This window comes from Oncorhynchus mykiss, chromosome 17 (assembly GCF_013265735.2).
Source record: "Oncorhynchus mykiss isolate Arlee chromosome 17, USDA_OmykA_1.1, whole genome shotgun sequence".
Taxonomy (NCBI): Eukaryota; Metazoa; Chordata; class Actinopteri; order Salmoniformes; family Salmonidae; genus Oncorhynchus; species Oncorhynchus mykiss.
The window spans coordinates 15290616-15309590 of NC_048581.1; the positions used below are offsets into that span (position 1 = coordinate 15290616).

The following is an 18975-nucleotide window of genomic DNA, read 5'->3' on the forward strand; positions in this document are numbered from 1 at the left end:
ATTACCACGACGACCGGCAAAACAGTTAGTCTTTCAATCACCCACGTGGGTATAACCAATGAGATGGCACGTGGGTACCTGCTTCTATAAACCAATGAGGAGTTGTGAGAGGCAGAACTTTCAGCGTGATTTGCGTCAGAAATAGAAAGGACTTCTATTTTAGCCCTTGGCATGTCAGACGCTCCTTGGCGCGAGGGAGCAGTGTGGGTGCTATAATTGAATAACATGGATTTCTAAATGTATTTTGTGACGCTCGCACACACGACGTGTCCGGTCTGGTAAGCATGTTAGCCAGCTAGAAGGATGAAGTAAGACGCTTACGTTAAAAGGAGCCAACCTCAGCAGGAGTAAACCATACACTACTAAGTCATTTACAGAGAACAGGCTACTGAGACAGACAGTGGTGTGGGGCTCAGTGGAGAGGCTGAGGTGCAGGTAGAAGTAGAGGAGACAGAGAGAGAGAGGAAGCAAGCAGAGAGAGAGGTTTTTACAGTGGTTCCCAAACTTGGGGTCGGGGCCTGAGAAAATCTGTACTAATCTAATCAAACACTTAAAAATATATATATGTTTCAATATAAACATCTTCACAGGACCTATCTTCCCTATAGTTCTACATTATAATACTATCAACATGTAAACAATACATTGCTAGAAATGTAATATGTTTTTATTTATTCTCTGATTAGTGTGTCAGTGTGAATCATTTCCCATATTTCCTCCCTTTCAGGTGTATAACATTACAACTGAATAGCTAATAGGTTATGTGTTTGTAGATGGACTGAGGTGAATTAACCTGCAGCAGCCAAGGTGATAATGGACTGAGGTGAGATAAACCTCAGCAGCCAAGGTGATAATGGACTGAGGTGAAATAACCCTCAGCAGCCAAGGTGATAATGGACTGAGGTGAGATAACCCTCAGCAGCCAAGGTGATAATGGACTGAGGTGAGATAACCCTCAGCAGCCAAGGTGATAATGGACTGAGGTCAGATAACCCTCAGCAGCCAAGGTGATAATGGACTGAGGTGAGATAACCCTCAGCAGCCAAGGTGATAATGGACTGAGGTGAGATAACCCTCAGCAGCCAAGGTGATAATGGACTGAGGTGAGATAACCCTCAGCAGCCAAGGTGATAATGGACTGAGGTGAGATAACCCTCAGCAGCCAAGGTGATAATGGACTGAGATGAGATAACCCTCAGCAGCCAAGGTGATAATGGACTGAGGTGAGATAACCCCCAGCAGCCAATGTGATAATGGACTGAGGTGAGATAACCCTCAGCAGCCAAGGTGATAATGGACTGAGGTGAGATAACCCTCAGCAGCCAAGGTGATAATGGACTGAGGTGAGATAACCCTCATCAGCCAAGGTGATAATGGACTGAGGTGAGATAACCCTCAGCAGCCAAGGTGATAATGGCTGGGGTGATTTTTGCTTGTTTTTTTCTGTTTTCCAAATACCATTTAAAAGTGTTTTAATTGTGTAGAAATGCAGTAAATGAGATTCAACTTTCCACCCCCCCCCCCATCCAGATTTGGTTGTAAACAAGCAAACTTCTCCTTTAATGCTATGTGTTCACAATGTTCTAGTATTGACTATGTTGTTGTAATGGCAGAATATGCTCACCGGGTGGCAGCACAGGGGAGGTTGAATTTCACAGCAGCGTACTGGACATCCTCATCCTGTTTCTGGGGCTGAGGCACTTGGACGGTGGAGTACAGAGGCACTTCCTGTTTTTTGGAGTGAGAGAAGTGGACGCTGGCGTAGTGAACATCATCCTGGTCGTATGTGGACTCTGTCTGTGCTGCAGTAGGGGTCATGGCCATGTTTGAGACATTGTCATACACTGGACTAGAGTCTCCCTGATGGAGAGAGAGAACAGACAACATGAGGAGTGGAAATGTTCCACAAAGAATACACAGTCATCACAGTCACCTTCTGATTCCAACAGACTCACCTGTCCATCATCTGCTGTGTCTCTTGTGTTGGAGGTGGATGTGGAGTTCTTCTTCCTGTTTTGTAAATGAATGAATGTATGAAGATATCAATCAATTAATAAATAAATTAAGTTACTTTTATTTATTTTTATTGAACCGTTATTTAACTAGGCAAGTCAGTTAAAGAACAAATTCAAATTTACAATGACTGAAGTGAAATTATATAAAAAAATATGTAATCTCACTCACCTGAACCACATGAGTCCAGAGAGACAGAGGATGAGAACCAGAACAACAACAATGATTCCGACAGCTGCAGTCAGAACTGATATTTGTTTCCCTATAATAAAATATGGATGATATGAGTACATGTCATGTTCTTATAATCTAAAATCGAACACATTATAAAATATCAACACAATACGTGTTAATACTTTGGGTTCTTATAAAACTTGTGACATCATAAGCCAACACATAATTATAAACCAAAGTGTAATCAGTCAAAACACAATGATTAAGATCAGCTTGAAACATGTAGTCAATTTGTATTGAAGTATTGAAGATGTAACTTTACCTGCTACAATGATCATCAGAGCTGTAGAGTTCATAGATCCTCTTCCATTCTGGGCCTCACAGTAATATTCTCCTCTGTCCTCAGAGATGATGTTAGTGATGCTGTAACTCTGTCCTGATGCTTTTGGTGAGGTTACGTTCTTCTTGTACCAGGTGTATTTGTCCACAGGTGGGTTGGCATCACTGCTGCAGGTCAGAGTCATTGAACTGCCCTCCACTATTTCACCAGAGGGACTGACTGACACTGAGGTGTTCTTTGGACCATCTGGTGGACAATATGTAACAACAGTGTATTAAATAGTGTTTTTCTTGTTATTGAAATATGAATTTAAATGTGATCCTCTGATTAAAAGATGAGGTTAGGTGAACTTACACTGAACGTCCACAGACACAGAAGAAGAGTTGAGACGTCCATATTTATTCTCAGCCTCACAGTAATATTCTCCTCTGTCCTCAGAGCTGATGTTAGTGATGCTGTAACTCTGTCCTGATGCTTTTGGTGAGGCTAAGTTCTTCTTGTACCAGGTGTATTTGTCCACAGGTGGGTTAGCATCACAGCTGCAGGTCAGAGTCACTGAACTGCCCTCCACTAGTTCACCAGAGGGACTGACTGACACTGAGGTGTTCTTTGGAGCGTCTGGTAAAGGAGAATTCAATAGAGGGTTATAAAGGTGCAATTACAACCTCACATGACATATCAAAATCTGTGAAGCCAGACTATTAAAAATATAATCCACTAATACAAAACATTAACAGGAACACATGTGATACTGAGTTGGACTTTACTCACATTTCACATTGATGTTGATTGACTCAGACTTCCCCGTCTTAATCCCATTCCAGGCCTCACAGTAGTACTCTCCAGTGACTGAGGACTTGATTTGATTGAAGACAAGATGTGGTCCTGTGATCCCATAGGAGAACTGATAGTGACCTCCATTCTTGTTGTACCAGGTGTATTTGTCCACAGGAGGGTTGGCATAACTGCTGCAGGTCAGAGTCACTGAACTGCCCTCCACTATTTCACCAGAAGGACTGACTGACACTGAGGTGTTCTTTGGGCCATCTGGTGTTGAAGATGACAGAACAAATAAGAACTCATATACAGTGCCTTGCGAAAGTATTCGGCCCCCTTGAACTTTGCGACCTTTTGCCACATTTCAGGCTTCAAACATAAAGATATAAAACTGTATTTTTTTGTGAAGTATCAACAACAAGTGGGACACAATCATGAAGTGGAACGACATTTATTGGATATTTCAAACTTTTTTAACAAATCAAAAACTGAAAAATTGGGCGTGCAAAATTATTCAGCCCCTTTACTTTCAGTGCAGCAAACTCTCTCCAGAAGTTCAGTGAGGATCTCTGAATGATCCAATGTTGACCTAAATGACTAATGATGATAAATACAATCCACCTGTGTGTAATCAAGTCTCCGTATAAATGCACCTGCACTGTGATAGTCTCAGAGGTCCGTTAAAAGCGCAGAGAGCATCATGAAGAACAAGGAACACACCAGGCAGGTCCGAGATACTGTTGTGAAGAAGTTTAAAGCCGGATTTGGATACAAAAAAAAATCCCAAGCTTTAAACATCCCAAGGAGCACTGTGCAAGCGATAATATTGAAATGGAAGGAGTATCAGACCACTGCAAATCTACCAAGACCTGGCCGTCCCTCTAAACTTTCAGCTCATACAAGGAGAAGACTGATCAGAGATGCAGCCAAGAGGCCCATGATCACTCTGGATGAACTGCAGAGATCTACAGATGAGGTGGGAGACTCTGTCCATAGGACAACAATCAGTCGTATATTGCACAAATCTGGCCTTTATGGAAGAGTGGCAAGAAGAAAGCCATTTCTTAAAGATATCCATAAAAAGTGTCGTTTAAAGTTTGCCACAAGCCACCTGGGAGACACACCAAACACGCGGAAGAAGGTGCTCTGGTCAGATGAAACCAAAATTGAACTTTTTGGCAACAATGCAAAACGTTATGTTTGGCGTAAAAGCAACACAGCTGAACACACCATCCCCACTGTCAAACATGGTGGTGGCAGCATCATGGTTTGGGCCTGCTTTTCTTCAGCAGGGACAGGGAAGATGGTTCAAATTGATGGGAAGATGGATGGAGCCAAATACAGGACCATTCTGGAAGAAAACCTGATGGAGTCTGCAAAAGACCTGAGACTGGGACAGAGATTGTCTTCCAACAAGACAATGATCCAAAACATAAAGCAAAATCTACAATGGAACGGTTCAAAAATAAACATATCCAGGTGTTAGAATGGCCAAGTCAAAGTCCAGACCTGAATCCAATCGAGAATCTGTGGAAAGAACTGAAAACTGCTGTTCACAAATGCTCTCCATCCAACCTCACTGAGCTCGAGCTGTTTTGCAAGGAGGAATGGGAATAAATGTCAGTCTCTCGATGTGCAAAACTGATAGAGACATACCCCAAGCGACTTACAGCTGTAATCGCAGCAAAAGGTGGCGCTACAAAGTATTAACTTAAGGGGGCTGAATAATTTTGCGCGCCCAATTTTTCAGTTTTTGATTTGTTAACAAAGTTTGAAATATCCAATAAATGTCGTTCCACTTCATGATTGTGTCCCACTTGTTGTTGATTCTTCACAAAAAAAAAAATACAGTTTTATATCTTTATGTTTGAAGCCTGAAATGTGGCAAAAGGTCGCAAAGTTCAAGGGGGCCGAATACTTTCGCAAGGCACTGTATCAACACCCCATGTACTCACATCTGACAGTGAGAGTCTCTTCTGGAGAGAGGATTCTCTCTAAGCCTTCTACAGCACAGGAGTAGTTCCCTGCATCCTCACTGCTGACTGGGTCTAGGATCAGGCTGTTATAACTGGTGATTGGGTTGGTCAGACTTTGTCCGTTCTTGTACCAGATGTAGGTGGGGTTGAGACCGACTCGACATTGGGTTCTACATCTCAGTGTGACTCTCTCCCCCTCTGACACAGACGTAGGATCCATCTCCAACAGGATATCTAAGAGGAAACATCAGTTATATTTGACTCCAGACAGGCTTGTAATGTGATTAGACTTGTCCTATTACAGTAATAACTGAAGGTGAAGTATTACCTGTGACAGTCAACATCACACCAGGAAGACCAGAAAATCTCCCCTTATCTGTTGTTAGTAATCTAAATTTGTATTCAGCTGAGTCCTTCTCTGTCAGGTGTGTTATTGTCATGGTGTGGTTGTTCTCTGTGTTCCTATTGTACTCCACACGACCTGTATACTTTGGATATGACCTGAGATCTACAGGGTGTTTCTTTGTAAACCAGAATGAACCTTGTTCAATATAACTAGTGGCATGAGTGTAATAGCAGGATATGTTCACTGTGGAGCCCTTCAAGACATAGATTCTCCTCTTGGTGTAAGTCACACTCCAGCAGTTTGAATTATGAACACCTGAAACATTATGAAGACATCTGTTAGTTTTAAACTATTTCTGTTTACTTTTGTGCTAGTAAACTACTTGACCATTTTTTGTATTTTGTAAATCAATATCAGTTTTAGCTGTTAATGTAACGGTTTTCTTGTGGTGAAGGAGAGGCGGACCAAAATGCAGCGTGGTGGTTATTCATGTTTTAATTTATAAAGACACTATACATGAATAAACTAACAAAACAATAAACGTGCAAAAACCTAAACAGCCCTGGTGCAAAACAGAGAGACAGGAACAATCACCCACAAACACACAGTGAAACCCAGGCTACCTAAATATGGTTCCCAATCAGAGACAATGACTAACACCTGCCTCTGATTGAGAACCATATCAGGCCAGACATAGAAATAGACAAACAAGACATCCAACATAGAATGCCCACTCAGATCACACCCTGACCAACCAAAACATAGAAACATACAAGCAAACTATGGTCAGGGTGTGACAGTTAATTGATATTGTGAAATTATAACTAAATTAATCTACACTCACACACTGCAGGAGAGCGGAGATCCTCATGGCCTTTTAAAGAACAGGAGTAGCTGCCTGCATCCATACTGTAGACATATTTAGAGTTTATAGAGGAAGTCCACTGCTCTAGATATTGTCCATTCTTGTACCAGATGTAGGTGGGGTTGAGACCGACTCGACATTGGGTTCTACATCTCAGTGTGACCCACCCCCCCTCTGACACAGACGTAGGATCCATCTCCAACAGGATATCTAAGCGGAAACATAAGTCATATTTGACTCCAGACAGACTTGTCATGTGATTAGACTTGTCCTATTACAGTAATAACTGTAGGTGAAGTATTACCTGTGACAGTCAACATCACACCAGGAAGGCCAGAAAATCTCCCCTCATCTGTTGTTAGTAATCTGAATTTGTATTCAGCCGAGTCCTTCTCTGTCAGGTGTGTTATTGTCATGGTGTGGTGGTTCTCTGTGTTCCTATTGTACTCCACATGACCTGCAGACTCTGGATATGACCTGAGATCTACAGGGTCTTTCTGTGTAAACCAGAATGAACCTTGTTCTATATAACAAGTGGGATGAGTGTAAGAGGAGGATATGTTCACTGTTGACCCCTTCAAGACACAGATTCTCCTCTTGGTGTAAGTCACACTCCAGCGGTTGTGACCCTGAACACCTGAAACATTAAGAGGCTCTCTGTTAATAGTTTCAACTTTTCGTGTCTTGTTTCTTTAGGTGCAAAGTAAAGAAGTAAACTGTTCATTTCAAGTCATTTCAGAATGAATCATAACCATTTGAGCTGTTGGTATTGCTAGAGTGAAACACTGTGTTTGAATCAACACTTTTTCCCACACTTACACACTGCAGGAGAGGGGAGATCCTCATGGCCTTTTACAGCACAGGAGTAACTATCACCATAGTTACTGGAGACTGGGTCTTTGTACTGGGGGGAGGTGCTCTCATCTAGATCTAGATGTTGTCCGTTCTTGTACCAGATGTATGTGGGGTTACCAGTCAGAGTACAGGTGGTGCTACAGGTCAGTGTGTTGTCATATATCCTCTCCACCTTTAGATCTGAAGGGAGAGGTTATGAGACAATAATGGAGGAAGTCTGTCAGTCACCACCATTTCACTGTTCTCATAGAACATGTAATACATAACTTGACTTGTACTCTACTATTTATACAGTACCTGTGAGACTGAGAGTGACTCCATATGAATATCTCCATTCTGAATTCTGGTTTGTTTTATATCTGAAGTGATATGTTGTTATGTCACTCTGTCTCAGGTCTGTGATTCTCAGGATGCAGTCCTTCTCTGTAGTTCCACTGTACTCCACACGACCATCATAATTAGGGTCCCATCTCAGATCATACGGCTTACCATTCAACCATGTGTTATACCAGACCATCTCTGTGACTTGGGTCACACTGGGAACAGGACAGCGCATGTCCACTGATGACCCCTTTAAGGCACAGACACTCCTCACAGTATTTTGTCCCAGAACACCTGAAACACAGTGTCACAGGACTCAACCTTGAGAGAACTGCATTTGTGACGTCAAGACTATAAAAAAACAGACATTACAATAGTACATCCAAATGCATGTAAACATGTGCAGGACACTGTAGGACCCATCTACTCAAATGTACATTCCCTTACATCATCCTAGTATTCATTTCAATATACATCATGGAAGTAAAAAGCCTTCCAGTCAATTCAGAAAGTTAACCAAATTACAATTCCTCATTTTCTAAATGTTCCTAATTGAAAATATTTGAAAATAATTGGAATTGTAATTTCAGTCTACTTCCTGAATTGAGATGGAATTGACCCCAACCCTGCTGGTGGTTGACAACATTCTCATACTGCTACTGCTGCTGATGTGCAGAAGTGTGAATGGAAACCAGAGATAATCATCACTCACTGAGGAGTGAAATATAACTATTTAAAGTGAAGTGGAGACACCTAACAGAACACACCAGAATAACATTATGATTCTTATCCTTTTAGAAATGTCTGTAGATTGTTAAACAGAGCAACTAAAAGATAAGAATGAGACCATACCTGCTACAGACCAGAGAAAGACCACCAACACACTTCCTGTTACGGTGCGTGAATGAGGACCCAAAAGCGAATCAACTTAAACAGAGCTTCTTTAATTACCAAACATAGGTAGGCTCAGATGGACCGGCAGATTCCGACAGGACAGGACAAGGTTACAGCAAACATGACGACAGTCTGGTTCAGGCATGAATGACACAAACAAACAAGAATCCGACAAGGACAGGAACAAAAACAGAGAGAGATATAGGGACCTAATCAGAGGGAAAAAGGGAACAGGTGGGAAACGGGGTGACGAGGTGGTTAGGAGGAGACAAGGCACAGCTGGTGGAAATTGGGGGAGAAAAGGTAACCTAACACGACCAGCAGAGGGAGACAGGGTGAAGGGAAAGGACAGAGACAAGACAACATGACAGTACATGACAGTACCCCCCCACTCACCGAGCGCCTCCTGGCGCACTCGAGGAGGAAACCTGGCGGCAACGGAGGAAATCATCAATCAGCGCACGGTCCAGCACGTCCCGAGAGGGAACCCAACTCCTCTCCTCAGGACCGTACCCCTCCCAGTCAACTAGGTACTGATGACCACGGCCCCGAGGACGCATGTCCAAGATTTTACGGACCCTGTAGATAGGTGCGCCCTCGACAAGGATGGGGGGGGGGGGGGGGGGAGACGAGCGGGGGCGCGAAGAACGGGCTTAACACAGGAGACATGGAAGACCGGGTGGACGCGACGAAGATATCGCGGAAGAAGAAGTCGCACTGCGACAGGATTAATGACCTGAGAGATACGGAATGGACCAATGAACCGCGGGGTCAACTTGCGAGAAGCCGTCTTAAGGGGAAGGTTCTGAGTGGAGAGCCAAACTCTCTGACCGCGACAATATCTAGGGCTCTTAGTTCTACGCTTATTAGCAGCTCTCACAGTCTGCGCCCTATAACGGCAAAGTGCAGACCTGACCCTCTTCCAGGTGCGCTCGCAACGTTGGACAAAAGCCTGAGCGGAGGGGACGCTGGACTCGGCGAACTGAGATGAGAACAACGGAGGCTGGTACCCGAGGCTACTCTGAAAAGGAGATAGCCCGGTCGCAGACGAAGGAAGCGAGTTGTGGGCGTATTCTGCCCAGGGGAGCTGTTCTGACCAAGACGCAGGGTTGCGAAAAGAAAGACTGCGTAAGATGCGACCAATAGTCTGATTGGCCCGTTCTGCTTGACCGTTAGACTGGGGGTGAAAGCCGGAAGAGAGACTGACGGAAGCCCCAATCAAACGGCAAAACTCCCTCCAAAATTGAGACGTGAATTGCGGACCTCTGTCCGAAACGACGTCTGACGGAAGGCCATGAATTCTGAAAACATTCTCGATGATGATTTGTGCCGTCTCTTTAGCAGAAGGAAGCTTAGCAAGGGGAATGAAATGAGCCGCCTTAGAGAACCTATCGACAACCGTAAGAATAACAGTCTTCCCCGCTGACGAAGGCAGTCCGGTGACAAAATCTAAGGCGATGTGAGACCACGGTCGAGAGGGAATAGGAAGCGGCCGGAGACGGCCGGCAGGAGGAGAGTTACCGGACTTAGTCTGCGCGCAGACCGAACAAGCAGCCACGAAACGACGCGTGTCATGCTCCCGGGTGGGCCACCAGAAACGCTGGCGAATGGAAGCAAGCGTACCCCGAACGCCAGGGTGGCCGGCTAACTTGGCAGAGTGAGCCCACTGAAGAACGGCCAGACGAGTAGGAACGGGAACGAAAAGAAGGTTCCTAGGACAAGCGCGCGGCGACGGAGTTTGAGTGAGTGCTTGCTTTACCTGCCTCTCAATTCCCCAGACAGTCAACCCGACAACACGCCCCTCAGGGAGAATCCCCTCGGGGTCAGTGGAGGCTACTGAAGAACTGAAGAGACGAGACAAAGCATCAGGCTTGGTGTTCTTAGAGCCCGGACGATAAGAAATCACGAACTCGAAACGAGCGAAAAACAGCGCCCAACGCGCCTGACGCGCATTAAGTCGTTTGGCAGAACGGATGTACTCAAGGTTCCTATGGTCAGTCCAAACGACAAAAGGAACGGTCGCCCCCTCCAACCACTGTCGCCATTCGCCTAGGGCTAACCGGATGGCGAGCAGTTCGCGGTTACCCACATCATAGTTACGTTCCGACGGCGACAGGCGATGAGAAAAATACGCGCATGGGTGGACCTTGTCGTCAGAGAGGGAGCGCTGAGAAAGGATGGCTCCCACTCCCACCTCTGACGCGTCAACCTCGACAACGAACTGTCTAGAGACGTCAGGTGTAACAAGGATAGGAGCGGATGTAAAACGATTCTTGAGGAGATCAAAAGCTCCCTGGGCGGAAACGGACCACTTAAAGCACGTCTTGACAGAAGTAAGGGCTGTGAGAGGAGCTGCCACCTGACCGAAATTACGGATGAAACGACGATAGAAGTTCGCGAAGCCGAGAAAGCGCTGCAGCTCGACGCGTGACTTAGGGACGGGCCAATCAATGACAGCTTGGACCTTAGCGGGATCCATCTTAATGCCTTCAGCGGAAATAACAGAACCGAGGAATGTGACGGAGGAGGCATGAAAAGTGCACTTCTCAGCCTTCACAAAAAGACAATTCTCTAAAAGGCGCTGGAGGACACGTCGAACGTGCTGAACATGAATCTGGAGTGACGGTGAAAAAATCAGGATATCGTCAAGGTAAACGAAAACAAAGATGTTCAGCATGTCTCTCAGGACATCATTGACTAATGCCTGAAAGACAGCTGGAGCGTTAGCGAGGCCGAAAGGAAGAACCCGGTATTCAAAGTGCCCTAACGGAGTGTTAAACGCCGTCTTCCACTCGTCCCCCTCCCTGATGCGCACGAGATGGTAAGCGTTACGAAGGTCCAACTTAGTGAAAAACCTGGCTCCCTGCAGGATCTCGAAGGCTGAAGACATAAGAGGAAGCGGATAACGATTCTTCACTGTTATGTCATTCAGCCCTCGATAATCTATGCAGGGGCGCAGAGACCCGTCCTTCTTCTTGACAAAAAAAAACCCCGCTCCGGCGGGAGAGGAGGAGGGGACTATGGTACCGGCGTCAAGAGCTACAGACAAATAATCTTCGAGAGCCTTACGTTCGGGAGCCGACAGAGAGTATAGTCTACCCCGGGGGGGGGGTGGTTCCCGGAAGGAGATCAATACTACAATCATACGACCGGTGTGGAGGAAGAGAGGTGGCCCTGGACCGACTGAACACCGTGCGCAGATCGTGATATTCCTCCGGCACCCCTGTCAAATCACCAGGCTCCTCCTGTGAAGAAGAGACAGAGGAAACAGGAGGGATAGCAGACATTAAACATTTCACATGACAAGAGACGTTCCAGGAGAGGATAGAATTACTAGACCAATTAATGGAAGGATTATGACAAACTAGCCAGGGATGGCCCAAAACAACAGGTGTAAAAGGTGAACGAAAAATTAAAAAAGAAATGGTTTCACTATGATTACCAGAAACAGTGAGGGTTAAAGGTAGCGTCTCACGCTGAATCCTGGGGAGAGGACTACCATCCAGGGCGAACAAGGCCGTGGGCTCCTTTAACTGTCTGAGAGGAATGTCATGTTCCCGAGCCCAGGTCTCGTCCATAAAACAGCCCTCCGCCCCAGAGTCTATTAAGGCACTGCAGGAAGCTGACGAACCGGTCCAGCGTAGATGGACCGACAAGGTAGTGCAGGATCTTGAAGGAGAGACAGGAGTAGTAGCGCTCACCAGTAGCCCTCCGCTTACTGACGAGCTCTGGCCTTTTACTGGACATGAAGTGACAAAATGACCAGCGGAACCGCAATAGAGACGGTTGGTGATTCTCCGTTCCCTCTCCTCAGTCGAGATGCGGATACCTCCCAGCTGCATGGGCTCAGCACCCGAGCCGGCAGAGGAAGATGGTAGTGATGCGGAGAGGGAGGCGACGGAGAGCGCGAGCTCCTTTCCACGAGCTCGGTGACGAAGATCAACCCGTCGCTCAATGCGAATAGCGAGTTCAATCAAGGAATCCACGCTGGAAGGAACCTCCCGGGAGAGAATCTCATCCTTTACCTCTGCGCGGAAACCCTCCAGAAGACGAGCGAGCAAGGCCGGCTCGTTCCAGCCACTGGAGACAGCAAGAGTGCGAAACTCAATAGAGTAGTCTGTTATGGATCGATTGCCTTGACATAGGGAAGACAGGGCCCTGGAAGCCTCCTCCCCAAAAACAGATCGATCAAAAACCCGTATCATCTCCTCCTTAAAGTCTTGATACTGGTTAGTACACTCAGCCCTTGCCTCCCAGATTGCCGTGCCCCACTCACGAGCCCGTCCAATAAGGAGAGATATGACGTAGGCGACACGAGCAGTGCTCCTGGAGTAAGTGTTGGGCTGGAGAGAAAACACAATATCACACTGGGTGAGGAACGAGCGGCATTCAGTGGGCTCCCCAGAGTAACACGGCGGGTTATTGATTCTGGGCTCCGGAGATTCGAAAGCCCTGGAAGTGGCCGGTGGATCGAGGCGGAGATGGTGAACCTGTTCTGTGAGGTTGGAGACTTGGGTGGCCAGGGTCTCAACGGCATGTCGAGCAGCAGACAATTCCTGCTTGTGTCTGCCTAGCATCGCTCCCTGGATCTCGACGGCTGAGTGGAGAGGATCCGAAGTCGCTGGGTCCATTCTTGGTCGGATTCTTCTGTTACGGTGCGTGAATGAGGACCCAAAAGCGAATCAACTTAAACAGAGCTTCTTTAATTACCAAACATAGGTAGGCTCAGATGGACCGGCAGATTCCGACAGGACAGGACAAGGTTACAGCAAACATGACGACAGTCTGGTTCAGGCATGAATGACACAAACAAACAAGAATCCGACAAGGACAGGAACAAAAACAGAGAGAGATATAGGGACCTAATCAGAGGGAAAAAGGGAACAGGTGGGAAACGGGGTGACGAGGTGGTTAGGAGGAGACAAGGCACAGCTGGTGGAAATTGGGGGAGAAAAGGTAACCTAACACGACCAGCAGAGGGAGACAGGGTGAAGGGAAAGGACAGAGACAAGACAACATGACAGTACATGACACTTCCTGCTGTTCTCAAGGCCATTGTTGCATCTCCCACCCTGCAGTCTTAGAAACATAAACAACAACTCACTCTATAGCTGGTGAATAACTCCACCTGATACATATAAACTGTAAATGGGGTACAGGGCCTCATTACTGAAAATGAACCAGGCTCATATTGTGTTGTGTTGTATTGTGCTAAATGGTTGTCTATGTGAATACTGTCTGTCTGTAAGTCTACTGCACTATGTATGTAATGTGTGTGATGTGTTGCATGTCTGTCGACCTCTGTCTATTTATTAAGATGACATCATGTGTGATGCAAAAACAATTTCCTAATGTATCCAATAGTCATCAACAACAACAACATAAACAACAACCACTTATTGAACAGCTCTGTAGTACTGTAAACACATATTTCTATATTGATTGTTGTGAAGCTGTTTTATTCTCAGAACTCCAAATATAGGAGGATAAATGTTCAATCCTCTACGGTCCTTCAAGCTGTACAGCAGCATAAAGACTGACCACCAGGTTCAATGATAGCACCTATCCCCAAGCTGTGAGGCTAAACAGCCAGTGACTAAAGACTGACCACCAGGTTCAATGATAGCACCTATCCTCAAGCACCTATCCCCAAGCTGTGAGGCTAAACAGCCAGTGACTAAAGACTGACCACCAGGTTCAATGATAGCACCTATCCTCAAGCACCTATCCCCAAGCTGTGAGGCTCAACAGCCAGTGACTAAAGACTGACCACCAGGTTCAATGATAGCACCTATCCTCAAGCACCTATCCCCAAGCTGTGAGGCTAAACAGCCAGTGACTAAAGACTGACCACCAGGTTCAATGATAGCACCTATCCTCAAGCACCTATCCCCAAGCTGTGAGGCTCAACAGCCAGTGACTAAAGACTGACCACCAGGTTCAATGATAGCACCTATCCTCAAGCTGTGAGGCTCAACAGCCAGTGACTAAAGACTGACCACCAGGGTCACGACTCCCACTGAAGGTGTCTCCCCTGCCTGTTCGGGCGTGCACAGCGGTTGTCGTCGCCGGTCTACTAGCCGCCACCGATCCCCTTTTCCTTTCTGTTCGTTTGGTCTTATTGGTTGCACCTGTCTCTTATTTTGTTTCTTGATTTATGTCTATTTAAGCCTGTTAGGCCCGACTATGTTTGTGCGGGATCCTCTGTTAGTTTGTGCATTTGTACTTTATTTTCTCCAGACTGTTTGGGTCATGTGTTTGGGTCCTGTGTTTGGGTCCTGTGTTTGGGTCCTGTGTTTGGGTCCTGTGTTTGGGCCCTGTGTTTGGGCCCTGTGTTTGGGCCCTGTGTTTGGGTCCTGTGTTTGGGTCCTGTGTTTGGGTCCTGTGTTTGGGTCCTGTGTTTGGGTCCTGTGTTTGGGTCCTGTGTTTGGGCCCTGTGTTTGGGCCCTGTGTTTGGGCCCTGTGTTTGGGTCCTGTGTTTGGGTCCTGTGTTTGGGTCCTGTGTTTGGGTCCTGTGTTTGGGTCCTGTGTTTGGGCCCTGTGTTTTGGTCCTGTGTTTGGGTCCTGTGTTTGGGTCCTGTGTTTGGGTCCTGTGTTTGGGTCCTGTGTTTGGGTCCTGTGTTTGGGCCCTGTGTTTGGGTCCTGTGTTTGGGTCCTATGTTTGGGTCCTGTGTTTGGGTCCTGTGTTTGGGTCCTGTGTTTGGGTCCTGTGTTTGGGTCCTGTGTTTGGGTCCTGTGTTTGGGCCCTGTGTTTGGGTCCTGTGTTTGGGTCCTGTGTTTGGGTCCTGTGTTTTGGCCCTGTGTTTGGGTCCTGTGTTTAGGTCCTGTGTTTGGGTCCTGTGTTTGGGTCCTGTGTTTGGGTCCTGTGTTTGGGCCCTGTGTTTGGGTCCTGTGTTTGGGCCCTGTGTTTGGGTCCTGTGTTTGGGTCCTGTGTTTGGGTCCTGTGTTTGGGCCCTGTGTTTGGGTCCTGTGTTTGGGCCCTGTGTTTTGACCATTTGTACCGGACTAAAATACGATTGTCCGAAGCCTCTGCTCCCTGACTCCAAACCCACTACTCCTAGATGACGTGACAACCAGGTTCAATGATAGTACCTATCACACACACACACACACACACACACACACACACACACACACACAGACACACACACACACACACACACACACACACACACACACACACACACACACACACACACACACACACACACACACACACACAGAGCACTAAAAGACTTATGACTAAAAACAAATAACCCAAAACTATATTTAGAGATATTGTCAAGAGTACTTACAGAGTGAAGTGAAGAGGAGAGGTCTTGTACAGTAAGATAGCTTATTGGTAGTGTGTGGGAACTGCTAGTAAGTGTAAGGACTGTGGTTGATACATATGTAAAGTAGTCAGGACACAAGTAGCTGATACAGAACAGTCCTTTCCTTCCTCTTTAAGTCATTAACATGCATGAAGACCAGACCAGTACATCAGAGAAGGGAGGTTACTGTATTAAAATGGGCCCTACATTTCTATAATGGACAAAATGTCCCCCAATTCCACTTTTATTTATATACAAAACCATGTTAACAATATGTTGACTATTCTATATGGAATGTTTATAATATCTTAGAATGTGTTGCCTTGTCCCTCTGAGTTCTACATGGAACAGGTCAAAGTTCCATTCACATTTGGTCAGTTCCATGATGTCATTCATTCTATTCTACAAACACATTCAATTTACTCTCCTCATCAGCTGCATCAAAGTGGTACTGAAGGTTCCAGTGTTCTAGACTAGAGCTCCTCCTACTGGCATCTCAACATTACTGCACCATTCTAATAATAATGTCCTCAATAATGTTGGGCTAATAACAACATTCCAAACTGACAATACATCAGGTAGAATGGTGAAACACAACACTGACTACTTGACAAAGTCACATTTAATCACACAAACACTGATGTCTGTAGTAGTACAACATGCCACTATCATTTCTTTACACTGAATGCGTCCCAAATGACACCCCAATCACTATATAGTGCACTACCTTTGACCAGAGCCCTATGGGCATGGTATGACTGTGTGTGTTTACATGCCCTCTCAACTTGATTGGCCTGCAGCCCTGTCAATCACCCTTTGCACCGCTGTTCATCCAACCAATCAGGGTGCTTGGATGTGCTGCAGGACACCACCTCCCCTCAATTTCAGTTAGTGCACGGCATCGTCAGTCTTGAGAAGAAGTGTTGTGTTGCTGACACAGTTTTGACATGCAGTTCCTTACTGAAGTGTGAGTCCAGCGAATTTAACCACACAATAGTATAAAACATCTTCAAATGGAAACAGATGTGTCTGCATGTATGTGGTGGTGGTGACCATCACGAGTAGAGTGACGGGCCTCAACACCATGTTCTAACCAGACAGCACTATAGTAGGCAGAACCTAAACCACTCAGCATTAAGCACGTAGCGGGTTTCGGCATATCCAGCCAACCGCTCAGACGAGATCCAGCTGTTTACACATGTAAAAACGGTCTGGATGACCTCTACTAATCCCTAGGTACTGACTCAGGAATGTGTGAAGGACCACAGGGACGTCAAAGGGTGTTATTGTGACCACAACAAGGCCCTCCGGTTCACTTTGGGTTCTTATACAACAGGGTTTCTAGGAGGAAAGAGACACATGGAAATATAACTAAACCTTCTCTCCAGCTGCTTCTTACCTGTTGTGCTTTTTGTCCCTTCCTGCCTCCAGTCCAGGATGAGAACAATCAGAAGTCCATGCATCTGCTCAACAACGTAATTTAGTGACACTTCCTGTGGGTGTGGCCTATCAGAAGGGATGCCCATATTTACCACCACTGCCCCCACCCCATGTTCTATCCCATAATCAGACTCAATGGGGCTGTCAGGGGGTAAACCTCTCAATTGAATCTCCACTCTCCCATCCACCCCTAACTCCTCCTTCCTACATGGGAACGTTTGACACTAGTTAGGGGGTCAAGAAACATATGACATCACATTCTCACTAAACAATGATGTATTCTATTCTCTAACTACTAGTTGGACAAAATGGTGGATATTCATCTATGGACAAAGGCTTTAAATCAAGAAATAATCTGAACTTGTTAACTATTATCAATCATCGAACATTCCGGTATGTTCCATCTTTCTGTGTTCCGGAGTGGAATTCCCTCTCTGGTGGAACTACCTTCAACACTCCAAACATCCATGATGTCATACTGTGTCTGCATGATGTGTTTTAAAATGGCAATACATCATATTTCATGTAACTGGACATTGCTCCTTCTGAAAGTGTCTGTTTTATTTTGTACTGACATGATGATATTGAAGGTGAATAAAACACTATTGTTCTACAAACCAATGTAAATGTGTTATTTGTTGTTACTATATGTACTGTAAAGTACAAGAGGTGAGATGTTGAAAGCTTTCCGTTTTCTCTCCACAGAAGATACTGTTATAACAAGGTGAAAACAATGACAATGAAGTTTATTCTGAAAGGTTGATTACAAAAAATATTACACTTCATACATTATTATTTTAAGCGATAAGAAACGTTGCATCAAGCAGAACTCTTTCCTGGATATTGAGACAAAATTGTGCCTTAACTTGTCATAAAAACGATTTTAAAAAATCACGCAAATGTATATTATGTGTATCATGTTACAGGACCATATGAAGTAATACATTAATTCATATTTAGTCTCACAAGTCTGATGATTCTTTCAGACAGATAACATTACAAAATAATAGTTATGTAAAATATAACTGAACCTCCAGGCTGCCTAATTCAAATATCTATAGCGTTTTGGTCAAAAGTTCTTGTAATCAGATTCCGAGTTTGCTGTAACTTAAAAAATATTAGAAAAAAATTGTTATTAAATATTTACAAGGTTAATTTCTTATTGATCATAGATTTAAAGGCAAAACTGACCCTAGATCCGCACTCCTACTCTAAGTGTGAATAGAGTAGTTCTGTGTGACTCAGTTTGTACAGAATGGCTCACGGGTTCAATTCCTGCTGGGACTTCCCATATGAAGGATTTATGCACCCATGACTGTAATGCCTGAGTGAATGACTTTGGATAGAAGTGTCTGCTAGATGGTATATATTAGCTTTATGGAGTCTGAATCAAAGTCTAAAGAGCTGGTTGTTATGGATGTAGAAAAGTTAAAACACACATTCTACACAGTATAGATGTCAACCCTACTCCCTATCAGTCTGGTCCTAGAAGACTGACCATCAGATTCAATGATAGCTCCTATCCCCAAGCTGTGAGGCTAAACAGCAAGTGACTCACACACACACACACACACACACACACACACACACACACACACACACACACACACACACACACACACACACACAAAGTACAGACGCTATCTGTAGGGGAAGGTACA

The 18975-nt window shown here is 45.3% G+C and overlaps 1 protein-coding gene across 1 annotated transcript in view; it reads right to left on the reverse strand.

The window, feature by feature from the left end:
- LOC118940092 overlaps window positions 1–18975 on the reverse strand; it is a 149995-nt gene that overhangs the window by 2205 nt on the left and 128815 nt on the right. Inside the window, exons 24-33 of the mRNA XM_036948328.1 lie at window positions 6796–7128; window positions 6471–6701; window positions 5609–5941; window positions 5260–5514; window positions 3299–3574; window positions 2882–3145; window positions 2510–2773; window positions 2185–2275; window positions 1956–2010; window positions 1625–1860 (exon numbers count right to left, since the gene is read on the reverse strand). Of these exons, the coding sequence (XP_036804223.1) occupies window positions 1625–1860; window positions 1956–2010; window positions 2185–2275; window positions 2510–2773; window positions 2882–3145; window positions 3299–3574; window positions 5260–5514; window positions 5609–5941; window positions 6471–6701; window positions 6796–7128 (2338 nt within the window). The remainder of the gene's footprint in view (window positions 1–1624; window positions 1861–1955; window positions 2011–2184; window positions 2276–2509; window positions 2774–2881; window positions 3146–3298; window positions 3575–5259; window positions 5515–5608; window positions 5942–6470; window positions 6702–6795; window positions 7129–18975) is intronic.